Here is a 27,964-nt window from a genome sequence, read left to right on the forward strand (position 1 = left end):
TTCTCTGGTCCAGGGGTCAGAACCTGTCAGGGCCACGGTGGGTGCAACATATCAGACTCCACTAATAAAGTCTTTATTGATGACTATGACTAATTGGATCAGTTGAATCAGCTGTTCTTTATTGATAACTAGAATTTGACTTAACTATAATTAAATCAATGTTAAAAAATGATTAGTTGAAAACAGGTTTTACTGCAGGGCGGGAGCTAAAGCCTGCACCCATACCAGCTTCTACAGAGGAAGGTTGGATAACCCTTGTTGGACAGGCAGACGGCTCAAACTGCACCTCCCAATGGAAGAAACACACAACAGCCAAAACCACACATCAAAATACAGCCTAAGTTGTCCAACAGAACAGGAGTACCACTTAAATAAACAGAGGCTGCGTAGTGTAGTGCACTACATCAGGAACAGGGTTCCAAACCACACCCTGTGTAGTGCACTACACCAAGAACAGGGTTCCAAACCACACCCTGTGTAGTGCACTGCATCAGGAACAGGGTTCCAAACCACACCCTGTGTAGTGTACTACATCAGGAACAGGGTTCCAAACCACACCCTGTGTAGTGCACTGCACCAAGAACAGGGTTCCAAATCACACCCTGTGTAGTGTACTACACCAAGAACAGGGTTCCAAACCACACCCTGTGTAGTGCACTGCACCAGGAACAGGGTTCCAAACCACACCCTACACCACCAGAACAGGGTTCCAAACCACACCCTGTGTAGTGCACTACACCAGGAACAGGGTTCCAAACCACACCCTGTGTAGTGCACTGCATCAGGAACAGGGTTCTAAACCACACCCTGTGTAGTGCACTACACCAGGAACAGGGTTCCAAACCACACCCTGTGTAGTGCACTGCATCAGGAACAGGGCTCTAAACCACACCCTGTGTAGTGCACTGCATCAGGAACAGGGCTCTAAACCACACCCTGTGTAGTGCACTGCATCAGGAACAGGGCTCTAAACCACACCCTGTGTAGTGCACTGCATCAGGAACAGGGTTCTAAACCACACCCTGTGTAGTGCACTGCATCAGGAACAGGGTTCTAAACCACACCCTGTGTAGTGCACTGCATCAGGAACAGGGTTCTAAACCACACCCTGTGTAGTGCACTACACCAGGAACAGGGTTCCAAACCACACCCCGTGTAGTGCACTACATCAGGAACAGGGTTCCAAACCACACCCTGTGTAGTGTACTACATCAGGAACAGGGTTCCAAACCACACCCTGTGTAGTGCACTACATCAGGAACAGGGTTCCAGTTGGGACACATTAAAACAGAACAGGATACTCTGGATATAAAATATACCGATCACACATCTGGAAAACGATCTTCTTTGGAGTGTCGCTTCCTCCGTTCTCCAGAGAGAAGAAAAGGAGAGAGAGGGAAGGGGAGTGAGAGAGAGAGAGGGGTCATTAGAGGTCCATTCTACCCCAGACCAGACCGTTCTATTCGTCCATCGACGAGGGGGGGTGGAAGAGTTCTCTCCCTGGAATGAACCATTATGACACCAGGCAGGGGTGCAGAGCCTCCAGAAAGTCTCCAGATAAACGAGAGAGAGAAGGTCCAACGACAACTAAAGTCTGTCATCGTTCGTCTTGTTGCATAGCGAGGCGGTGGTTGCTTTAGTAACAGCCACCCAGTTTCAGATCGAGGGGGAGTGTTTTAGGAGAGGGGTAAAGGGTGTGTCTTGGTCCATTTCAGTCCTCGTTTCTCTCCAACGCTGAGGGTTTTGGGTGTTTAGAACACCCCCCCTCTTCACAAACACTCTCACAAGGTAGACTCTTTCTGGCGCTCGCGACCATTAGATGTCTTCTTGACTTTAGAGATGCCCTCCAACATACCTGACTCCGTCACCCTGTAGAGAGAAGAGAGAGAGGGGAGGGGAGGGAGAGAGAGACTGGGGAGAGGGGGAGAGAGAGAGAGGGGGAGAGGGAGGGGGAGAGAAAGAGAGGGGGAGAGAGAGAGAAAGAGAGAGAGAGGGAGGGAGGGAGGGAGGGAGAGAGAGAGGAAGAGGGAGAGAGGGAGAGAGAGAGAGAGAGAGGGAGGGGGAGAGAGAGGGAGAGAGAGAGGGTTAGTTGAATACATGACATGTTTAAACATCCCAGGTGCGACCTCACAAAACAACAACAGTTTCTTACACTTCGTCCATCTCCACGTCCTCCTCATCCAGGGGCAGCTGGAGGTAGGGGTTGTTGGAAGCCGGGCGGAACTTATACCCCGTCAACACAAAGAAGATCAGAGTCGACACCTCCACTAGGAACTACAGGGAGGGACAGGGTAGAGAGGGAAAATAAAACATTCAGACCATCTCTCTAAAAACAACGAAGAAATGGATATCATCGGTGTCAAGAGTTTCACCGTGTGACATCATCAGAAGTGGACAGTGACGGTGACTCACCTCGTAACACCACTGCCACTGGAAAGGCACCGTCACCTTCAGCAGGATGGCGATGATCCTCGTGAAGTAGATATAACACACTATCTACAGATGGAGAGAGGGAGAGGATGGATGAGGGAGAGAGGGAGAGGATGGATGAGGGAGAGGATGGATGAGGGAGAGAGGGAGAGGATGGATGAGGGAGAGAGGGAGAGGATGGATGAGGGAGAGAGGGAGGGATGGATGAGGGAGAGGGAGGGAGAGGATGGATGAGGGAGAGAGGGAGAGGATGGATGAGGGAGAGAGGGAGAGGATGGATGAGGGAGAGAGGGAGGATGGATGAGGGAGAGAGGGAGGATGGATGAGGGAGAGAGGGAGGATGGATGAGGGAGAGAGGGAGGATGGATGAGGGAGAGAGGGAGGATGGATGAGGGAGAGAGGGAGGATGGATGAGGGAGAGAGGGAGGATGGATGAGGGAGAGAGGGAGGATGAGGGAGGAGAGGGAGGATGAGGGAGAGAGGGAGGATGAGGGAGAAGGGAGAGAGATTACCCATCCTGACATCTTTCAGAACTTTCACAGAAACATAAGTTAAAATTCAAAATAACTGTGAGGAAGAGAGACAGACAGAGAGACAGATGTCTCCTCACCATGACGTAGTAATGTCTGAATAGTTTGAGTTTCTCCAGGTTCATGGCAGCTGAGGTAAACAAAGAGAGACAGACAGTATTACTACAGACAGCTACAGGGGAACTAACAGGGGAACACAGAGAGACAGACAGTATTACTACAGACAGCTACTGGGGAACTGACAGGGGAACTAACAGGGGAACACAGACAGTATTACTACAGACAGCTACTGGGGAACTAACAGGGGAACTAACAGGGGAACACAGACAGTATTACTACAGACAGCTACTGGGGAACTGACAGGGGAACTAACAGGGGAACTAACAGGGGAACACAGACAGTATTACTACAGACAGCTACTGGGGAACTAACAGGGGAACTAACAGGGGAACTGACAGGGGAACTGACAGGGGAACTAACAGGGGAACACAGACAGTATTACTACAGACAGCTACTGGGGAACTGACAGGGGAACTAACAGGGGAACACAGACAGTATTACTACAGACAGCTACTGGGGAACTGACAGGGGAACTAACAGGGGAACACAGACAGTATTACTACAGACAGCTACTGGGGAACTGACAGGGGAACTAACAGGGGAACACAGACAGTATTACTACAGACAGCTACTGGGGAACTGACAGGGGAACTAACAGGGGAACACAGACAGTATTACTACAGACAGCTACTGGGGAACTGACAGGGGAACTGACAGGGGAACTAACAGGGGAACACAGACAGTATTACTACAGACAGCTACTGGGGAACTGACAGGGGAACTAACAGGGGAACACAGCACCAACTACAAGGTTCAAACTACATGTTACTCAGCTATAGTTATTAACCACTGCTAAGTGCCCATGAAATGTTTCCCTCCCTGTAGATGGCTCACCTTTCCCATCAGTGCTGGAAGCCTCTTGTAGGTGACGAATAGACCTGCAAACACACACACACACACACACAAACACACACAAACACACACCACATTATCCTCTGATGGCCCGTCAGGGAGGAAGGAGCCCCCTTCTCAAACCCAACAGTAATAAGTCAACCAGGTCAACCATGAGGTCAACCAGGAACAACACCTCCTCCTGACAGTATACTGACGATGAGGTCAACCATGAACAACACCTCCTCCTGACAGTATACTGACGATGAGGTCAACCATGAACAACACCACCTCCTGACAGTATACTGACGATGAGGTCAACCATGAACAACACCTCCTCCTGACAGTATACTGACGATGAGGTCAACCATGAACAACACCTCCTCCTGACAGTATACTGACGATGAGGTCAACCATGAACAACACCTCCTCCTGACAGTATACTGACGATGAGGTCAACCATGAACAACACCTCCTCCTGACAGTATACTGACCATGAGGTCAACCAGGAACAACACCACCTCCTGACAGAATACTGACCATATAACAGGGAAGAGGATAGCTCCACAGCAGATGAGGTCAACCAGGAACAGAACCTCCTTCCACAGGGCGTACTCACTGGAGCCCTCCTCTGTAGACTCTATTATGATGTAGGCTACGTTGGCCAGAACCTGAGAGAGGGGGGGGGGAAGAGAGAGTGTGAGTGTCAAACTGGTGGAAGTTTGCCAGAGATTAAGAAGAATACATCACTAAATCCATCTCTGTCAGATCATTGGTTAACGCGTCGACCGTCACTTCCGCACACCCCACCCCCAGGTGGACATGTAGAGGGACGATGAGATGTTCTTGTCTAAAGATTTTCTGTATCATGTTTCAAGTTGTGTGTGGACCCCATTAAAACTTATTTGGGACTGGGGGGGCACTATTGAGTAGCTTGGATAAAAAGATGCCCAGAGTAAACTGCCTGCTACTCAGGCCTACAAACTAGAATATGCATATAATTAGTATATTTGGATAGAAAACACTCTGACGTTTCTAAAACTGTTTGAATGATGTCTGTGAGTATAACATAACTCATATGGCAGGCAAAAACCTGAGAAAAAAAATCCAACCAGGAAGTGGGAAATCTGAGGTTTGTAGTTTTTCAAGTCATTGCCTATCAAATATACAGTGTCTATGGGGTCATATTGCACTTCCTAAGGCTTCCACTAGATGTCAACAGTCTTTAGAACCTTGTTTGAGGCTTCCCACTATGAAGTGGGAGAGAATGAGAGCTCTTTCAATCAGGTGTCTGCCATGAGCTGATCACGCGCCCTCCCGTGAGAGCGACCTGCGTTCCATTGGATTTCTGTAGACAAAGGAATTCTCCGGTTGAAACATTATTGAAGATTTATGTTAAAAAACATCCTAAAGATTGATTCTATACATCGTTAGACATGTTTCTACGAACTGTAACAGAACTTTTTTGACTTTGTCTGGACCTAGTGCTCGAGCCTCATTAATTTGGATTTGTGTACTAAAAGGAGGTATTTGGACATAAATGGACTTTATCGAACAAAACACACATTTATTGTGGAACTGTGATTCCTGGGAGTGCATTCTGATGAAGATCAAAGGTAAGTGAATATTTATAATGCTATTTCTGACTTCGGTTGACTCCACAACATGGCGAGTATCTGAATGGCTTGTTTTTGTGTCTGAGCGCTGTACTAGTCTTTTTGAAATCTGACACAGCGTTTGCATTAATAAGGAGAAGTGGATCTAAAATGCCATGCATAACACTTGTATCTTTAGCAATGTTTATTATGAGTATTTCTGTAAATTGACTTGGCTCTCTGCAAAATCACCAGATGTTTTGGAACCACTGAACATAACGCAGCAATGTAAACTCAAATTTTGGATATAAATATGAACTTTACCGAACAAAACATACATGTATTGTGTAACATGAAGTCCTATGAGTGTCATCTGATGAAGATCATCAAAGGTTAGTGATTCATTTTCTCTCTATTTCTGCTTTTTGTGACTCCTCTTTTTGGCTGGAAAAATTGCTGGTGTTTTTCTGTGACTTTGCTCTGACCTAACATAATCGTTTGGTGTGCTTTTGTCGTAAAGCCTTATTGAAATTGGACACCATGGCTGGATTTACAACAAGTTAATCTTTAAAATGGTGTAAAATACTTGTATGTTTGAGGAATTGTAATTATGGGATTTCTGTTGTTTTTGAATTTGGCGCCCTGCAGTTTCACTGGCTGTTGGCGAGGTGGGACGCTACCGTCCCAAATATCCCGGAGAGGTTAACCTCTTCAACCTATGGGGGCGCTCGCTATGTCATTATTGGATCAAAAAACGTGCCCGTTTTAAGCACAATATTTTGTCACGAAAAGATGCTCGACTATGCATATAATTGGCAGCTTTGGAAAGAAAACACTCTGACATTTTCAAAACTGCAAAGATATTATCTGTGAGTGCCACGGAACTCATGCTACAGGCGAAACCAAGAGGAAACTCAAACAGGAAATGAGCAGAATTTTTGAAGCTCTGTTTTTCTATCGTCTCCTTATATGGCTGTGAATGTGCCGTGAACGAGCTTATGCTCTCTGCCGTTCGTCCAAGATGTCTGCAGCATTGTGACGTATTTGTAGGCATATCATTGGAAGATTGACCATAAGAGACTACATTTACCAGGGGTCCGCCCGGTGTCCTGTGTCGAAAGTATTGCGTAATCTCTAGGTCCATGTGCGTTCCATTTCTTCAGAAGAGAAAGTCACCTGCCACGAAGGATTTATCATCGATAGATATGTGAAAAACACCTTGAGGATTGATTCTAAACATCGTTTGCCATGTTTCTGTCGATATTATGGAGTTAATTTGGAAAAAAGTTCGCGTTTTAAATTACTTAATTTTTTTTTTTTTTCAACACAAATAACCTTTTTGTAAAAACTGAACATTTGCTATCTAACTGAGAGTCTCCTCATTGAAAACATCTGAAGTTCCTCAAAGTTCTTCAAAGGTAAATGATTTTATTTGAATGTTTTTCTGGTTTTTGTGAAAATGTTGCTTGCTGAATGTCAGACATAATACTATGCTAGGCTATCAATAGTGTTACACAAATGCTTGTTTTGCAATGGTTGAGAAGCATATTTTAGAAAATCTGAGATGACAGTGTTGTTAACAAAAGGCTAAGCTTGAGAGCAAATAGATTTATTTCATTTCATTTGCGATTTTCATGAATGTTAACGTTGCGTTATGCTAATGAGCTTGCAGATAGATTTACACAATCCTGGATACAGGTTTCTTTCGTAGCTAAACGTGACAGAAAACGGAGCGATTTGTCCTAAACAAATAATATTTTTGTAAAAACTGAACATTTGCTATCTAACTGAGGGTCTCCTCATTGAAAACATCTGTTCTTCAAAGGCAAATGATTTTATTTGAATGCTTTTCTGTTTTTTGTGAAAATGTTGCCTGCTGAATGCTAACGCTAAATGCTACGCTAGCTATCAATAGTGTTACACAAATGCTTGTTTTGCAATGGTTGAGAAGCATATTTTTAAAATCTGAGATGACAGTGTTGTTAACAAAAATCTAAGCTTGAGAGCTAGCATATTGATTTCATTTCATTTGCGATTTTCATGAATAGTTATCCTGTTACTCCTACCCCCTACGTTTTCGAACATTCTGTTAAAAATCGCGCAACATTTCAGCGCCCTGCTACTCATGCCAGGAATATAGTATATGCATATGATTAGTATGTGTGGATAGAAAACACTCAGACGTTTATAAAACTGGTTAAATCACGGCTGTGACTATAACAGAACGTGCGTTTCATCGAAAAGCGCAGGAAAATCTGATCACTGAAAATGGGAAAATGTATCCATGCGCCACTAGAACCCATTGTTCAATGTGAACCACATTAAATGGGGCCGAGGTTGCAATACCTACAGCTTCCACACGATGTCAACAGTCTTGTCATTTGCCTACGATTTGTTTCTTGGTCAAACGGACACGAGGCAGCGCATTTCTTCCGGTCTCCGACCGGATATTTTGGTTGAGATTTACCCGGACATTATTTCCAGACGTACAGCTATAGAATATACATCGCCTCGTGATCAATTTGATCGCTTATTAATGTTTACTAATACCTAAAGTTGCATTACAAAAGTATTTCGAAGTGTTTTGTGAAAGTCTATCGTCGACTTTTTTAATTTAAAAAAATGATGTTACGTTATAAAACGCTATTTTTTTTCCTTGATCACAGTCTTCATAGATCGATATCTAGGCTATATATGGACCGATTTAATCGAAAAAAAGACCCAATAGTGATGTTTATGGGACATCTAGGAGTGCCAACAAAGAAGATGGTCAAAGGTAATGAATGTTTTATATTTTATTTGTGCGTTTTGTGTAGCGCCGACTATGCTAATTATTTTGTTTACGTCCCCTGCGGGTCTTTTGGGGTGTTACATGCTATCAGATAATAGCTTCTCATGCTTTCGCCGAAAAGCATTTTAAAAATCTGACTTGTTGCCTGGATTCACAACGAGTGTAGCTTTAATTCAGTACCCTGCATGTGTATTTTAATGAACGTTTGAGTTTTAACGAGTGCTATTAGCATTTAGAGTAGCGCATTTGCATTTCCAGATGTCTAGATGGGACGCCTGCGTGTCGGGTAGGAGCAAGAGGTTAACGTTGCGTTATGGTAATGATCTTGAGGCTTGTATTCACGATCCCGGATCCGGGATGGCTCGCCGCAACAGGTTAAGAGTAACTGCTGCCTTTACAACAACTAATGGGGATCCTAATAAAATACCAACCCCCTCCTCCTCCCCGGTGTACCTGTAGAGGGATGACGATATAACCCCCCCCAGGTGTACCTGTAGAGGGATGACGATATAACCCCCCCGGTGTACCTGCAGAGGGATGACGATATAACCCCCCCGGTGTACCTGTAGAGGGATGACGATATAACCCCCCGGTGTACCTGTAGAGGGATGACGATATAACCCCCCGGTGTACCTGTAGAGGGATGACGATATAACCCCCCAGGTGTACCTGTAGAGGGATGACGATATAACCCCCCAGGTGTACCTGTAGAGGGATGATGATATACCCCCCAGGTGTACCTGTAGAGGGATGATGATATAACCCCCCAGGTGTACCTGTAGAGGGATGATGATATAACCCCCCAGGTGTACCTGTAGAGGGATGATGATAACCCCCCAGGTGTACCTGTAGAGGGATGATGATATAACCCCCCAGGTGTACCTGTAGAGGGATGATGATATAACCCCCCAGGTGTACCTGTAGAGGGATGATGATATAACCCCCCAGGTGTACCTGTAGAGGGATGATGATATAACCCCCCAGGTGTACCTGTAGAGGGATGATGATATAACCCCCCAGGTGTACCTGTAGAGGGATGATGATATAACCCCCCCAGGTGTACCTGTAGAGGGATGATGATATACCCCCCCCAGGTGTACCTGTAGAGGGATGATGATATAACCCCCCCAGGTGTACCTGTAGAGGGATGACGATCATGAAGATCTTCTTCTCCTTGTCTGACAGGATGTATTTAACGAAGGCCCAGCCAGTACCAATCAACGCCAGAGTGATGAACAGCAGAGCCCCCTTCAACCTGCTCACACCACATTATCACACACCACATTATCACACACCACATTATCACACACCACATTACCACACACCACACACCACATTATCACATTATCACACACCACATTATCACACACCACATTACCACACACCACACACCACATTATCACACAACACATTACCACACACCACATTACCACACACCACATTATCACATTATCACACACCACATTACCACACACCACATTATCACATACCACACACCACATTATCACATACCACACACCACATTATCACACACCACATTATCACACACCACATTACCACACACATTATCACACACCACATTATCACACACCACATTACCACACACCACATTACCACACACCACATTACCACACACCACATTATCACACACCACATTATCACACACCACATACCACATTACCACACAACACATTACCACACACCACATTACCACACACCACACACCACATTATCACACACGTTATTATGCAACACAAACGTAACAGACACACATATCAAAACATCACACTGATCAGAAACATACACATGCTTTACTCATTTCATATGTAAATACACCGTATTTCAGTCAATGCCACTCCAACATTGTTCGTCCTAATATTTATATATTTCTAAATTCCAATCTTTTACTTTTAGATGTATGTATATTGTTAGATACTACTGCACTGTTGAAGCTAGGAATACAAGCATTTCACTCCACCCGCAATCACATCTGCTGACCATGTGTATGTGACCAATCACATCTGCTAACCACGTGTATGTGACCAATAACATCTGCTAACCACGTGTATGTGACCAATAGAATCTGCTAACCATGTGTATGTGACCAATCACATCTGCTGACCATGTGTATGTGACCAATCACATCTGCTGACCATGTGTATGTGACCAATCACATCTGCTGACCATGTGTATGTGACCAATCACATCTGCTGACCATGTGTATGTGACCAATCACATCTGCTGACCATGTGTACCTGTAGAGATGTGATGATGACCAATCACATCTGCTGACCAGGGTGTATGTGACCAATCACATCTGCTGACCACGTGTATGTGACCAATCACATCTGCTAAACACGTGTATGTGACCAATCACATCTGCTGACCACGTGCATGTGACCAATCACATCTGCTAACCATGTGTATGTGACCAATCACATCTGCTGACCACGTGCATGTGACCAATCACATCTGCTAACCATGTGTATGTGACCAATCACATCTGCTGACCATGTGTATGTGACCAATCACATCTGCTGACCATGTGTATGTGACCAATCACATCTGCTGACCATGTGTATGTGACCAATCACATCTGCTGACCACGTGTATGTGACCAATCACATCTGCTAACCACGTGTATGTGACCAATCACATCTGCTGACCACGTGTATGTGACCAATCACATCTGCTGACCACGTGTATGTGACCAATCACATCTGCTAACCACGTGTATGTGACCAATCACATCTGCTGACCACGTGTATGTGACCAATCACATCTGCTGACCATGTGTATGTGACCAATCACATCTGCTAACCATGTGTATGTGACCAATCACATCTGCTGACCATGTGTATGTGACCAATCACATCTGCTAACCACGTGTATGTGACCAATCACATCTGCTAACCACGTGTATGTGACCAATCACATCTGCTAACCACGTGTATGTGACCAATCACATCTGCTGACCATGTGTATGTGACCAATCACATCTGCTGACCATGTGTATGTGACCAATAAATGTGATATTATACATACACTATGACACACCCATTTTATATACACACACAGATGTATCATCCCCTCCCCCCACCCCTACCACACACACTCCAGAAATATCACCCAGACTGAAATATCACCCAGACTGAAATATCACCCAGACTGAAATATCACCCAGACTGAAATATCACCCAGACTGAAATATGACCCAGACTGACAGGTGGGTGATGTAGTACATGACAGCCCATCCTTCTATGGGGTGTCCCTCCGTGTTGATGAAGTGGTAGTTGATCTGAGAGGAAGACCAACATGTTAGAGGATATTCCATTGTACATCACAGGCAATTGTAAATTTAGTGGGGTCAGTTAGGTGGAGGTCCGTGTGTGTAGGTTGCTCTGTGGGTTGCTCTGTGGGTGTGGAGGTCAGTATGTATGTGTGTGTGTCTACATGTGTGTCTGTTGTACTCACGCTGTGGAAGACCAGGGAGATGGACTTGGTGAAGGCCAGAGCTGCCATCAGCCAGTGGATCTTAAACACACTGTACCTACAGGAGAGGATTCAGAGGAAGAGAGAGAGACAGGAGAGGATAGCAGAGGAAGAGAGAGAGACAGGAGAGGATAGCAAAGGAAGAGAGAGAGACAGGAGAGGATAGCAGAGGAATAGAGAGAGACAGGAGAGGAAGAGAGAGAGACAGGAGAGGATAGCAGAGGAAGAGAGAGAGACAGGAGAGGATAGCAGAGGAATAGAGAGAGACAGGAGAGGAAGAGAGAGAGACAGGAGAGGATAGCAGAGGAAGAGAGAGAGACAGGAGAGGATAGCAGAGGAAGAGAGAGAGACAGGAGAGGAAGAGAGAGAGACAGGAGAGGATAGCAGAGGAAGAGAGAGAGACAGGAGAGGAAGAGAGAGAGACAGGAGAGGATAGCAGAGGAAGAGAGAGAGACAGGAGAGGATAGCAGAGGAAGAGAGAGAGACAGGAGAGGATAGCAGAGGAAGAGAGAGAGACAGGAGAGGATAGAGAGAGAGGAGAGGATAGCAGAGGAAGGAGAGAGACAGGAGAGGATAGCAGAGGAAGAGAGAGAGACAGGAGAGGAAGAGAGAGAGACAGGAGAGGATAGCAGAGGAAGAGAGAGAGACAGGAGAGGATAGCAGAGGAAGAGAGAGAGACAGGAGAGGATAGCAGAGGAATAGAGAGAGACAGGAGAGGAAGAAAAAGAGACAGGAGAGGATAGAAGAGGAAGAGAGAGAGACAGGAGAGGATAGCAGAGGAAGAGAGAGAGACAGGAGAGGATAGCAGAGGAATAGAGAGAGACAGGAGAGGAAGAGAGAGAGACAGGAGAGGATAGCAGAGGAAGAGAGAGAGACAGGAGAGGATAGCAGAGGAAGAGAGAGAGACAGGAGAGGAAGAGAGAGAGACAGGAGAGGATAGCAGAGGAAGAGAGAGAGACAGGAGAGGATAGCAGAGGAAGAGAGAGAGACAGCAGAGGAAGAGAGAGAGACAGGAGAGGAAGAGAGAGAGACAGGAGAGGATAGCAGAGGAAGAGAGAGAGACAGGAGAGGAAGAGAGAGAGACAGGAGAGGAAGAGAGAGAGGATAGCAGAGGAAGAGAGAACGAGAGAGAGAGGATAGCAGAGGAAGAGAGAGAGGAGAGGATAGCAGAGGATAAGAAGGGTTATAAACTGTTCACTGTGTGCGTTCTATGTGTACCGGTGCTTCATCAGTGTGTAGACCCAGAACAATGTCTGCTACAGGGTTTCCGGCTGATAAGATTAATTAATGATTATCCGATCAAAATAAAACTGTAGCCTGACAGATTGTCCAGGGCTGCCCATCATACTCCCTGCACTACCATACTCTTCTCTCACTGCCTTATGAGCTGCTGAGAGACACAAACAGACAGAGAGCATAGGCTACTGTTGATTGTGAAGATAAGAGACCTCTTTCATTGCAGTAAAATGATCAGTAGAGAGTAGGTCTATAGAGAACAGCCTAGGAGAAGAGTAGAGAGTAGGTCTATAGAGAACAGCCTACGAGAAGAGTAGAGAGTAGGTCTATAGAGAACAGCCTACGAGAAGAGTAGAGAGTAGGTCTATAGAGAACAGCCTACGAGAAGAAGAGGTAAGTCTATAGAGAACAGCCTACAAGAAGGGTAGAGAGTAGGTCTATAGAGAACAGCCTACGAGAAGAGTAGAGAGTAGGTCTATAGAGAACAGCCTACGAGAAGAGTAGAGAGTAAGTCTATAGAGAACAGCCTACGAGAAGAGTAGAGAGTAAGTCTATAGAGAACAGCCTACAAGAAGGGTAGAGAGTAGGTCTATAGAGAACAGCCTACGAGAAGAGTAGAGAGTAAGTCTATAGAGAACAGCCTACGAGAAGAGTAGAGAGTAAGTCTATAGAGAACAGCCTACGAGAAGAGTAGAGAGTAAGTCTATAGAGAACAGCCTACAAGAAGGGTAGAGAGTAGGTCTAGAGAACAGTCTACGAGAAGAGTAGAGAGTAGGTCTATAGAGAACAGCCTATGAGAAGAGTAGAGAGTAAGTCTATAGAGAACAGCCTACAAGAAGGGTAGAGAGTAGGTCTAGAGAACAGCCTACGAGAAGAGTAGAGAGTAGGTCTATAGAGAACAGCCTACAAGAAGAGTAGAGAGTATGTCTATAGAGAACAGCCTAGGAGAAGAGTAGAGAGTAGGTCTATAGAGAACAGCCTTCAAGAACGGTAGAGAGTAGGTCTATAGAGAACAGCCTACAAGAAGAGTAGAGAGTAGGTCTATAAAGACTTTTTAACGTTGTCGATTGCAGGATTCAAACAAGCAACCTTTCGGTAAGTGGCCAAAACGCTCTAACCTTGAAGCTACCTGGCGGTTAGCAGACACAGTGGCCCATCTGACAAGGATAAAGAAATGCATGTCAGTGTCATAGCATGCCGCCGTGTGTGTGTGTACCTGTGCTTCAGCAGTGTGTGTGTGTGTGTGTGTACCTGTGCTTCAGCAGTGTGTGTGTGTGTGTGTACCTGTGCTTCAGCAGTGTGTGTGTGTGTGTGTGTACCTGTGCTTCAGCAGTGTGTGTGTGTGTGTGTGTGTGTACCTGTGCTTCAGCAGTGTGTGTGTGTACCTGTGCTTCAGCAGTGTGTGTGTGTGTGTGTGTACCTGTGCTTCAGCAGTGTGTGTGTGTGTGTGTGTGTGTACCTGTTCTTCAGCAGTGTGTGTGTGTGTGTGTGTGTGTACCTGTTCTTCAGCAGCAGTGTGTGTGTGTGTGTGTGTGTGTACCTGTTCTTCAGCAGTGTGTGTGTGTGTGTGTACCTGTTCTTCAGCAGTGTGTGTGTGTGTGTGTACCTGTTCTTCAGCAGTGTGTATGTGTGTGTGTGTGTGTACCTGTGCTTCAGCAGTGTGTGTGTGTGTGTGTACCTGTGCTTCAGCAGTGTGTGTGTACCAGTGCTTCAGCAGTGTGTGTGTGTGTGTACCAGTGCTTCAGCAGTGTGTGTGTGTGTGTACCTGTGCTTCAGCAGTGTGTGTGTGTGTGTGTGTGTGTACCTGTGCTTCAGCAGTGTGTGTGTGTGTGTGTGTGTGTGTGTGTGTGTGTGTACCTGTGCTTCAGCAGTGTGTGTGTGTGTCTGTGTGTGTGTGTACCTGTGCACGTGTGTGTGTGTGTGTGTGTGTACCTGTGCTTCAGCAGTGTGTGTGTACCAGTGCTTCAGCAATGTGTGTGTGTGTGTGTGTGTACCTGTGCTTCAGCAGTGTGTGTGTGTGTGTGTGTGTGTGTGTACCTGTGCTTCAGCAGTGTGTGTGTACCAGTGCTTCAGCAGTGTGTGTGTGTGTGTACCTGTGCTTCAGCAGTGTGTGTGTGTGTGTGTGTACCTGTGCTTCAGCAGTGTGTGTGTACTAGTGCTTCAGCAGTGTGTGTGTGTGTGTACCTGTGCTTCAGTGTGTGTGTGTGTGTGTGTGTGTGTACCTGTGCTTCAGCAGAGTGTGTGTACCTGTGCTTCAGCAGAGTGTAAACCCAGACCATGGCTATAATGAAGAAAACTCCAGCCATAAAGATGTAGAGACGAGGGAGAGGGATCTCTGCTGCTGACAGGTAACCTCCTGGGTTCTTCTCCGTCACCTCCACCTGGACACACACACGCGCACACACACACACACACAATCAGAAAACACTAAGAAATGAAAACACTAACAAGGTAATACAGAACACCACTCACGTTGAGAGTGTAGGGGCGGTTGTTGCCTGGCAGAATGTTCTCGCAGTAGTGGAAGTCAAGGTTGTACAGGCCCTCATCCAACTGGCCAATCACCATGTGAAACTGTGGAGAGGGAGGGGCCAAGGTCAGCTGTCACTCAAATAAACACCCAGCAGTGTGAGAGTTGAACAATGTGTGGAAGACTAAAAGCCGTGGAAAGGTTGGAGAATTATTTGACAATTATTTGTCTGTAAAAAAAAGGTTGTTTTAAGGTTTTGCAGAAGATGTTTTGAAGGTATTTAAACGTTGTGTAAAGGTTGTGTAAAGGTTAGTGGACTCACGCTGAAGCTGTAGGAGCCATTGATTTTCTGCACATCCAGAGTCAGCCCGTTGATCCGCCCCATCTGGCGAAACATAGTCAGAAGTTACACACACAGAGAGAGAAACACACAGAGAGAGAGAGAAACACACAGAGAGAGAGAGAAACACACAGACACAGAGAGAGAGAGAGAGAAACACACAGACACACAGAGAGAGAGAGAGAAACACACAGACACACACAGAGAGAGAGAAACACACACAGAGAGAGAGAGAAACACACACAGAGAGAGAGAGAAACACACACAGAGAGAGAGAGAAACACACACAGAGAGAGAAAGAGAGAAAACACACACAGAGAAAGAGAGAGAAACACACAGACACACAGAGAGAGAGAGAGAAACACACACACAGACACACAGAGAGAGAGAGAGAGAGAAACACACAGACACACACAGAGAGAGAGAGAAACACACAGACACACACAGAGAGAGAGAGAGAAACACACAGACAGAGAGAGAGAGAGAGAAACACACAGACACACAGAGAGAGAGAGAAACACACAGAGAGAGAGAGAAACACAGACACACAGAGAGAGAGAGAGAGAAACACACAGACACAGAGAGAGAGAGAGAGAAAAACACACACACACACAGAGAGAGAGAGAGAGAGAAAAAACAGAGAGAGAGAGAGAGAAAAACACACAGACACAGAGAGAGGGAGAGAAAAACACACACAGACACACAGAGAGAGAGAGAGAGAGAAACACACAGAGAGAGAGAGAGAAAAACACACACAGAGAGAGAGAGAGAGAGAAAAACACACAGACACACACACAGAGAGAGAAAAACACACACAGAGAGAGAGAGAGAGAGAGAGAGAGAGAGAGAGAGAAAAACACACAGACACACAGAGAGAGAGAAAAACACACAGACACACAGAGAGAGAGAGAAACACACAGAGAGAGAGAGAAACACACACAGAGAGAGAGAGAGAGAAACACACACAGAGAGAGAAAGAGAGAAAAACACACAGAGAAAGAGAGAGAAACACACAGACACACAGAGAGAGAGAGAGAAACACACAGACACACACAGAGAGAGAGAAACACACAGACAGAGAGAGAGAGAGAGAGAAACACACAGACACACAGAGAGAGAAACACACAGAGAGAGAGAGAAACACAGACACACAGAGAGAGAGAGAGAGAAACACACAGACACAGAGAGAGAGAGAGAGAGAGAAAAACACACACAGACACAGAGAGAGAAAAACACACAGACAGAGAGAGAGAAAAACACAGACACAGAGAGAGAGAGAGAGAAACACACACAGACACAGAGAGAGAAAAACACACAGACACAGAGAGAGAAAAACACACAGACAGAGAGAGAGAAAAACACAGACACAGAGAGAGAGAGAGAGAAACACACAGACACACAGAGAGAGAGAAAAACACACACAGACACAGAGAGAGAGAGAAAAACACACACAGACACACAGAGAGAGAGAGAGAAACACACAGAGAGAGAGAAAAACACACACAGAGAGAGAGAGAGAGAGAAAAACACACAGACACACACACAGAGAGAGAGAGAGAAACACACAGAGAGAGAGAAAAACACACACAGACACACAGAGAGAGAGAGAGAAACACACAGAGAGAGAGAAAAACACACACAGAGAGAGAGAGAGAGAGAAAAACACACAGACACACACACAGAGAGAGAAAAACACAGACACAGAGAGAGAGAGAGAGAGAGAGAGAGAAACACACAGACACACAGAGAGGGAGAGAAAAACACAGACACACAGAGAGAGAGAGAAAAACACACAGACACACAGAGAGAGAGAGAAACACACAGAGAGAGAGAGAAACACACACAGAGAGAGAGAGAGAAACACACACACAGAGAGCGACACACACAAAGAGAGAGAAAGAGAGACACACACGCTTGGTAGATTTTTTAGTCTCCATTTTGTCCAACACCGCCTTTACTTTTTCCTCCTTGGGTTCTGGCTTCTTTTCCTCCTTCGTCCCCTCCTCCTTCAGCTCTGCATCTTTCTTCATTTCCTCCTTCGTCCCCTCCTCTTTCAGCACTACATCTTTCATTTCCTCCACATTACTCTTCTGTACTGTCACGTTCAAGTTATTGACAGCTGCTCTTCTTCTTCTGGAACCTGAACACAGCCAATCAGAAGACAGCACATAATGATGATGATAATGATGGATGCAACGTGAATAAACTCTAACCTTGATACTCTGTAGTCAGGTTATACATAAAGACAACCCTACAGGTTATACATAAAGACAACCCTACAGGTTATACATAAAGACAACCCTACAGGTTATACATAAAGACAACCCTACAGGTTATATATAAAGACAACCCTACTCTGTAGTCAGGTTAGATATAAAGACAACCCTACTCTGTAGTCAGGTTAGATATAAAGACAACCCTACTCTGTAGTCAGGTTAGATATAAAGACAACCCTACTCTGTAGTCAGGTTATATATAAAGACAACCCTACAGGTTATATATAAAGACAACCCTACTCTGTAGTCAGGTTAGATATAAAGACAACCCTACTCTGTAGTCAGGTTAGATATAAAGACAACCCTACTCTGTAGTCAGGTTAGATATAAAGACAACCCTACTCTGTAGTCAGGTTAGATATAAAGACAACCCTACTCTGTAGTCAGGTTATATATAAAGACAACCCTACAGGTTATATATAAAGACAACCCTACTCTGTAGTCAGGTTATATATAAAGACAACCCTACAGGTTACACATAAAGACAACCCTACAGGTTACACATAAAGACAACCCTACAGGTTATACATAAAGACAACCCTACAGGTTACACATAAAGACAACCCTACAGGTTACACATAAAGACAACCCTACAGGTTACACATAAAGACAACCCTACAGGTTATATATAAAGACAACCCTACAGGTTACACATAAAGACAACCCTGCAGGTTATATATAAAGACAACCCTACAGGTTATATATAAAGACAACCCTACAGGTTATACATAAAGACAACCCTACAGGTTATACATAAAGACAACCCTACAGGTTATACATAAAGACAACCCTGCAGGTTATATATAAAGACAACCCTACAGGTTATATATAAAGACAACTCTACAGGTTATATATAAAGACAACCCTACTCTGTAGTCAGGTTATATATAAAGACAACCCTACTCTGTAGTCAGGTTATATATAAAGACAACCCTAAAGGTTATATATAAAGACAACCCTACTCTGTAGTCAGGTTATATATAAAGACAACCCTACTCTGTAGTCAGGTTATATATAAAGACAACCCTACTCTGTAGTCAGGTTAGGTATATATATAATAAAGACAACCCTACTCTGTAGTCAGGTTATATATAAAGACAACCCTAGGTTATCTGTAGTCAGGTTATATATAAAGACAACCCTACTCTGTAGTCAGGTTATATATAAAGACAACCCTACTCTGTAGTCAGGTTATATATAAAGACAACCCTACAGGTTATACATAAAGACAACCCTACAGGTTATACATAAAGACAACCCTGCAGGTTATACATAAAGACAACCCTGCAGGTTATATATAAAGACAACCCTACAGGTTATATATAAAGACAACTCTACAGGTTATATATAAAGACAACCCTACTCTGTAGTCAGGTTAGATATAAAGACAACCCTACTCTGTAGTCAGGTTATATATAAAGACAACCCTACTCTGTAGTCAGGTTATATATAAAGACAACCCTACTCTGTAGTCAGGTTATATATAAAGACAACCCTACTCTGTAGTCAGGTTATATATAAAGACAACCCTACTCTGTAGTCAGGTTATATATAAAGACAACCCTACTCTGTAGTCAGGTTATATATAAAGACAACCCTACAGGTTATACATAAAGACAACCCTACAGGTTATACATAAAGACAACCCTACAGGTTATACATAAAGACAACCCTACAGGTTACACATAAAGACAACCCTACAGGTTACACATAAAGACAACCCTACAGGTTATACATAAAGACAACCCTACTCTGTAGTCACGTTATACATAAAGACAACCCTACAGGTTATACATAAAGACAACCCTACAGGTTATATATAAAGACAACCCTACAGGTTATACATAAAGACAACCCTACAGGTTATACATAAAGACAACCCTACTCTGTAGTCAGGTTATAAATAAAGACAACCCTACTCTGTAGTCAGGTTACACATAAAGACAACCCTACAGGTTACACATAAAGACAACCCTACAGGTTACACATAAAGACAACCCTACAGGTTACATATAAAGACAACCCTACAGGTTACACATAAAGACAACCCTACAGGTTACACATAAAGACAACCCTACAGGTTACACATAAAGACAACCCTACAGGTTACACATAAAGACAACCCTACTCTGTAGTCAGGTTACATATAAAGACAACCCTACTCTGTAGTCAGGTTACATATAAAGACAACCCTACAGGTTACACATAAAGACAACCCTACTCTGTAGTCAGGTTACATATAAAGACAACCCTACTCTGTAGTCAGGTTACATATAAAGACAACCCTACTCTGTAGTCAGGTTACACATAATGACAACCCTACTCTGTAGTCAGGTTACACATAAAGACAACCCTACTCTGTAGTCAGGTTATATATAAAGACAACCCTACTCTGTAGTCAGGTTATATATAAAGACAACCCTACTCTGTAGTCAGGTTACATTTAAAGACAACCCTACTCTGTAGTCAGGTTACATATAAAGACAACCCTACTCTGTAGTCAGGTTACATATAAAGACAACCCTACTCTGTAGTCAGGTTATATATAAAGACAACCCTACTCTGTAGTCAGGTTACATTTAAAGACAACCCTACTCTGTAGTCAGGTTACATATAAAGACAACCCTACTCTGTAGTCAGGTTACATATAAAGACAACCCTACAGGTTATATATAAAGACAACACTACTCTGTAGTCATGTTACATATAAAGACAACCCTACTCTGTAGTCAGGTTATATATAAAGACAACCCTACTCTGTAGTCAGGTTATATATAAAGACAACCCTACTCTGTAGTCAGGTTATATATAAAGACAACCCTACTCTGTAGTCAGGTTATATATAAAGACAACCCTACAGGTTATATATAAAGAGCTTTTTGGGCTGGGTTCTCCCTGGAGTTCAGGCCCCCCAGACAGCACTACTCTGTAGTCAGGTTAGATATAAAGACAACCCTACAGGTTATATATAAAGACAACCCTACTGGTTATATATAAAGACAACCCTACAGGTTATACATAAAGACAACCCTACAGGTTATACATAAAGACAACCCTACAGGTTATACATAAAGACAACCCTACTCTGTAGTCAGGTTATATATAAAGACAACCCTACAGGTTATATATAAAGAGCTTTTTGGGCTGGGTTCTCCCTGTAGTTCAGGCCCCCCAGACAGCACTACTCTGTAGTCAGGTTATATATAAAGACAACCCTACTCTGTGGTCAGGTTATATATATATATATATAAAGACAACCCTACAGGTTATATATAAAGAGCTTTTTGGGCTGGGTTCTCCCTGGAATTCAGGCCCCCCAGACAGCATACGAACACATACGTCTTTCCTTCAATCATTATTTATGATGAGAAACAGCAGCTACTCAGCCTCATGGCAAAATGTGTAGAACAGCATGAAATTAACTCATGAATTATGGAAAGTTGAGACAAACTGGACAAAACCTTTGCTTTGGGAATTTTCCTATTTACTTTCAATATTATTCATTTCCATTTTGGTTCTTATTCCTGGAAATTCTATTTTTTGGTGCAAAGGATCTCAATTTCAAATGCTCCCAATAAAATGTTTAAAATTCTAAAAACGGGCAATAATGAATATTAACTGACAAAATATTGTATGTAGTTTCTTGCAATAGCCCTAAAGAATATTTCTCTTAAAACTGATTCCTAAAAGATTTGTCCAGAGACTTAGTCAACTCCGTCAGATTATTCTAAAATAGAAAAATGAATCAGGAATACGCAGGGGCAGCTATACTATAAGGACCCTGTTTTTAATGACCTCAGTACATGCAGAGCAGCAAGACCACTCATGGTCTGTAAAGTTCATCATGTTCTGTACACTCAGTATATATATATATATATTTCAAATTAATATTCAGACAAATATTTGTGGGGAAAAAAGTTGACATTGTCCCATCTTTCAAGTACCTCTGAGCTCTAAAACGGCAACATGTTTCTCTCAGCCTCATGGCAAAATGTGTAAAATAGCCATGAGACTATAGCATAGAAAACGACAGTTCTTTCTGCACCATGGCAACAACCCCCCCCCTCCCGGGGGACTGCACTACGCCACTGTGTTGTATTGAAGGGAGGTAAATACTGCTGACCTGAGTCTTTAGTGAGTGTCTTGTCTGTCTTCAGCTGGGTCAAGACGCTGTCCTGGTCTCCATAAGACCTCACATTGACTCTACAGAAGAGAGGAGGACACAAACAGTTTGTTTTTGACACACACACACACACACACACACACACACACACACACACACACATGTATTCACTAGACACAAAAACACAGCTAATTTGATCTCTCTCAGACAACCGTACCTGAGGTTGTTGGTGTCAATGAGGAAGAGGAAGAGGGGCTCAACACCGCTGTGTTTGCTGAGCGGACACACCTGCGTCTCCTCCGCCTGGAGAACAAACATTACAACATTACTACACAACCTTACCACAACCTTTGAGAAACATTACATTAGGCCTATATGAATCCTACCCTGAAAGAACATCTCAAGAACAGCAGACCCTTTTCCTTTCTTCCTGAGCCAATCAAAATTTGCCTAGACCTATCGTCAAGTTGCTAGGTAACATGACTGAACAACATTGTTTGTTATCAAAACAATAACAAGCGACCCGGGGAAAGGTTTAAAACGCCCCGTGACACGGTTTGTGAAATTATATCAAATGTGAGCAAAAGTCACACAGGAAGAAATACGGCAGCTCCAGTAATAGAAGTCATTTAGTCATTTTCTGAACAGTTTCATCTAGAGAAGCTGTTTTCTTTGCTGTAAAGCTGTTTTCTCTCTGGTATTGCTGCTCGACAGCAAACGTTCAAAGCCTATCAGACTGGCGTGGCCTGTGTGCTCTTGGTTATACCAGGGATTAAATGATGAATGAACCAACTTTGCTCACTCTGCTCCAATGTATCAAATGTATCAAGTGTAAGAGCAGAAGACTGATCAGGGTCTGCATCCCTCACTCGCCATCACGGCTACAAATTGATGGAGGAATAGATGAGCAGGAAGAGCTGACGGAGAGGAGCAGGTGAGTGAGGTCAGGTACGGGATGAGACCGGCGGATTGCAGCACACGTGATATGAAAGTGAAGTGGACATTGTTGGACCGGCGCATATAAGAGACCAGTTGCTGTTGCTTTAAACATTTCACCAAATTTATAAAACACAACTTTCTAATAATTTTATAACACGACCCAGCGGCATCTTTAGATTGTAAGGCAGAAAAAAATGTGGTTAATATCAAATGAAACGGTACTAAAACAATGTATTATCTAGTATATTTACTGATAGTAAAACATAAACGGGAGTTTCTCACTATGCATACTACCATGCTACAAGTGCTTTCTCCGAGGTTGTTCTTGTGAGGACGAGTGTGGAGAACACATAAAACAAGTACATTTCAGCAGCACTTTCGCGTTCCCTCGCTGCTGCTGCTGCTGCTGCTCCTCCTCCTCCTCCTCCTCCTCCTCCTCCTCCTCCTCCCCCTCGCGCGTTCCCTCGCGCTGCTGCTGCTGCTGCTGCTGCTGCTGCTGCTGCTGCTGCTCCTCCTCCTCCGCCTCCTCCTCCTCCCCCCCCGCTGCTCCTCCTCCTCCCCCCCCTCGCTGCTGCTGCTGCTGCTGCTGCTCCTCCTCCTCCTCCTCCCCCCCGCGCTGCTCCTCCTCCTCTCGCTGCTCCTCCCCCTCGCGTTCCCTCTCGCGCTGCTGCTCCTCCCCCTCGCGCGTTCCCTCTCGCGCTGCTCCTCCCCCGCGCGTTCCCTCTCGCGCTGCTCCTCCCCCGCGCGTTCCCTCTCGCGCTGCTCCTCCCCCTCGCGCGTTCCCTCTCGCGCTGCTGCTCGCGTTCCCTCGCGCTGCTGCTCCCCTCCCCCTCGCGTTCCCTCTCGCGCTGCTGCTGCTCCTCCCCCTCGCGCGTTCCCTCTCGCTGCTGCTCCTCCCCCGCGCGTTCCCTCTCGCGCTGCTCCTCCCCCCGCGCGTTCCCCTCGCGCTGCTCCTCCCCCTCGCGCGTTCCCTCTCGCTGCTCCTCCCCCCCCGTTCCCCTCGCGCTGCTGCTGCTCCTCCCCTCGCGCGTTCCCTCTCGCGCTGCTGCTGCTGCTGCTGCTGCTCCTCCCCCGCGCGTTCGCGTTCCCTCGCGCTGCTCCTCGCGCGTTCCTCTCGTGTATTACCTCGCGCTGCTCCTCCCCCTCGTGTATTACCTCGCGCTGCTCCTCCCCCTCGTGTATTACCTCGCGCTGCTCCTCCCCCTCGTGTATTACCTCGCGCTGCTCCTCCCCCTCGTGTATTACCTCGCGCTGCTCCTCCCCCTCGTGTATTACCTCGCGCCGCTCCTCCCCCCTCGTGTATTACCTCGCGCTGCTCCTCCCCCTCGTGTATTACCTCGCGCCGCTCCTCCCCCTCGTGTATTACCTCGCGCTGCTCCTCCCCCTCGTGTATTACCTCGCGCTGCTCCTCCCCCTCGTGTATTACCTCGCGCTGCTCCTCCCCCCTCGTGTATTACCTCGCGCTGCTCCTCCCCCTCGTGTATTCCCTCTCGCGCGTTCCTCTCGCTGCTGCTGCTCCTCCTCCTCCTCCCCCTCACGCGTTCCCTCGCGCTGCTCCTCCCGCTGCGCGTTCCCTCGCGCTGCTCCTCCCCCTCGCGCGTTCCCTCGCGCTGCTGCTCCCTCCCCCTCGCGCGTTCCCTCGCGCTGCTGCTCCTCGCGCGTCCCCCTCTCGCTGCTCGTTCCCCCTCTCGCGCTGCTGCTCCCCCCCCTCGCGTTCCCCCTCGCGCTGCTGCTCCTCCCCCTCGCGCGTTCCCCCTCTCGCGCTGCTGCTCCTCCCCCTCTCGCGTTCCCCCTCTCGCTGCTGCTCCTCCCCCTCTCGCGTTCCCCCTCTCGCGCTGCTGCTCCTCCCCCCCCCTCTCGCTGCTGCTCCTCCCCCTCGCGTTCCCTCTCGCGCTGCTGCTCCTCCCCTCGTGTATTACCTCGCGCTGCTCCTCCCCCTCGTGTATTACCTCGCGCTGCTCCTCCCCCCTCGTGTATTACCTCGCGATTCACTTCCCCGTTCACTGAACCTTCTCCCAGCCAGGACAATGGCAACAATAGAGACCAAACAACATATATACAAAGCAAAAGTCTTACTTCATAATTATCCGCTAGCTATATGTGAATCGTAATAATGTAGTTAGATAGTTTAACAGGCAAAAATGACCTAAGACTAATGTTAAGTAAGGTAGATTCAAGTCTTTGTGGCTAGCTAGCTAACAGTAGTAAGCTAGCTAGCTACAGTAGTAGCTAATGTTAGCCCTATTGAATAACTATGGGCTTGCGATCTACGCTCACTACAGTGGGTATCGTGGGCCGGAAAACATGCCAAAATGAACACGTATTTATTAAACGTATCAAGACAATATTGTATTCAGGGAACATAGAGGTGAATAGGCAATATTTGCTTCAGATCAAATCATTTTTATACTTTTTTTTTTTTACTAACGTTTTTTTTCTTGGGTTCTTTCATATTTCTGTTCATTCTTCCCATCGACGCGTGATATTTTGATATGTCAAAATACAAACAAAAATATGGAACAAATGGAATACACATCGGAGGAGTGCCCTTCACGCCCTGTTTCACTTTGATTTGGACTCATGTTTCGACCCTCCAGTGCTCGGAGCGCAGTAGATTGCATTTTGAGAAACACCAAATGTCTCACATAGTAGTCTATATCTCACCTTATCTACTTGATAGTGAAACCAATACCATGGTATTGTTGAACAGTCGATTTTGATTGGCTGGCGGGTCGTTCTAGAGAGTGCATTCATTTCAGATAACGGAAGAGTTGAAAAAGTGATTTGGTTTGATGAGATCTACTCACTGTGTAGGACAGCACTCCATTAACACGAGACTTGGAGAGACTGAATCCCACCTATATGGAGAGAGAAAACAATGACACAATTCACTAACTGGAGACAATATAGCCAGAGATGAAGCTGCACACACATCAGATGTTCTTACAGGGTGCTTGCTGTTGTCCTCGGGCAGTCTCAGGGAGAGAACCTTGACATCCAGGGTTCCGTTGGCAAAGAAACCAAAGGTGTTGAGATGAACCACAAATCTAGAGTCATTCTGAAAGAGAGAGGTGGAGGGGAGGGAGAGAGAGGAGGGGAGGGAGAGAGTGGGAGGTGGAGGGGAGGGAGAAAGAGGTGGAGGGGAGGGAGAAAGAGGTGGAGGGGAGGGAGAAAGAGGTGGAGAAAGAGGTGGAGGGGGAGGAGGTGGAGGGAGGGAGAAAGAGGTGGAGGGGAGGGAGAAAGAGGTGGAGGGGAGAGAGAAAGAGGTGGAGGGGAGGGAGAAGAGGTGGAGGGGAGAGGGAGGTGGAGGGAGAGAGAAAGAGGTGGAGGGGGGAGAGAAAGAGGTGGAGGGGAGGGAGAAAGAGGTGGAGGGGAGGGAGAAAGAGGTGGGGGGGAGGGAGAAAGAGGTGGAGGGGGAGGTGGGGAGAGAAAGAGGTGGGGGAGGGAGAAAGAGGTGGAGGGGAGGGAGAAAGAGGTGGGGGGAGGGAGAAAGAGGTGGAGGGAGGGGAGAGAGAAAGAGGTGGAGGGGAGAGAGAAAGAGGTGGAGGGAAGGGAGAGAGAAAGAGGTGGAGGGGGGAGAGAAAGAGGTGGAGGGAAGGGAGAGAAAGAGGTGGAGGGAAGGGAGGGAAGAAAGAGGTGGAGGGAAGGGAGAGAGAAAGAGGGGAGAGACAGGTTGGAGGGAGGAAGAGAGTTGGGGGGAGGCCGATGAGGGGAGAAAGAATGAGGGTGAGAGGTGGCATTTGTTATCCAAGTATGACAAATATCAATGTGAAAAATGTATCAATTTATTTTTTACCTTTATTTAACTAGGCATGCCAGTTAATAACTATTTCTTATTTTCAGGGGCAGGATGACAGATTTGTACCTTGTCAGCTCGGAGATTCGAACATTTCGTTTACTAGTCTAACCACTAGGCTACCCTGCCTCCCCATCACGAGAACATCGAGGGTGTAGACAGTGTATCTAGCTGAATGCGTTAACATCTCAGCTGATGTAACGTTAGCCAGCCAGCTAACTAACCATTTTCTAGTTGTTTAGCTGCAACGTTTATTTTACAGTCAAGTGTAAAAATCACAGACACATTAAAAGGTTGCCTAGTTAGCCAGCCAACTAAATAGCTGGCTAAGTTAAGTGATTAGTAGTAGCTAGCAAACAGTTGCAGAAATCCCCTGACGTAGGTGCTAAACAAGTGCTACACGTTAGCCAGCTAGCTTAGCTATGGCTGAAAAGGGAAAAACATTGCTACCACTATCCCAAGTTCGCATATTATTGGCTATAAGTACACATTACCTGAGAACACACAGTATATGAAGTAACGTTAAAGCAAGGTTGGTGTTATTTTACCTTTAGGGCGAGTTTGTGTCTTCTTGCTTCGCAAAAGACCAGCACGAGTACGAAAACCGCTAAACCAACGCCCCCATGTCGTCCCATGGTAGCTCACTAGACCGCTGGTAATATGTTACACAACTAGAGTATACACCTATTCACTACAGAATAAATTATATTCCTTGATAACGAGTGAAAATATTCAATTTACCCAAACTATTTCGCTTCCCTAGTTCATACTTCCTGGTATCATTGCTACCTACACGTCACCAGAGTAACCGGTGCCCACTCTGCTGCGGTGCTCCCAGGCGGAGGGAGGGTGTAAGGACAACACAAAACACCAGCTAAGGTTTAAACAGTCTTCTCCAAAGACTGAATATCGTTTCCTGAGAAATAAATACTGTTGTAAATGTTTGTGCTCAATGCATCAGTCAGGTTTAGACTAAAATAAGTCAGTCCAATATG

The 27,964-nt window shown here is 45.6% G+C and overlaps 1 protein-coding gene across 1 annotated transcript; it reads right to left on the bottom strand.

Annotated features, from left to right (window-relative positions):
- Window positions 1-694: 694 nt before the first annotated feature.
- Window positions 695-27,801, bottom strand: LOC115121360 (protein GPR108-like). Its single transcript, XM_065001026.1, has 18 exons — window positions 27,518-27,801; window positions 26,121-26,231; window positions 25,981-26,031; window positions 22,452-22,537; window positions 22,235-22,314; window positions 17,794-17,975; window positions 15,818-15,880; window positions 15,498-15,599; window positions 15,273-15,406; window positions 11,772-11,847; window positions 11,522-11,595; window positions 9,435-9,552; window positions 4,452-4,582; window positions 3,915-3,958; window positions 3,041-3,090; window positions 2,413-2,496; window positions 2,153-2,274; window positions 695-1,869 (listed from the first exon to the last, which is right to left on the bottom strand). Exons 1-18 carry the CDS (start codon window positions 27,602-27,604, stop codon window positions 1,782-1,784), a joined length of 1,683 nt encoding a protein of 560 aa, XP_064857098.1. The 5' UTR covers window positions 27,605-27,801; the 3' UTR covers window positions 695-1,781.
- Window positions 27,802-27,964: the final 163 nt, after the last annotated feature.

Source organism: Oncorhynchus nerka, linkage group LG15 (assembly GCF_034236695.1).
Source record: "Oncorhynchus nerka isolate Pitt River linkage group LG15, Oner_Uvic_2.0, whole genome shotgun sequence".
NCBI lineage: Eukaryota > Metazoa > Chordata > Actinopteri > Salmoniformes > Salmonidae > Oncorhynchus > Oncorhynchus nerka.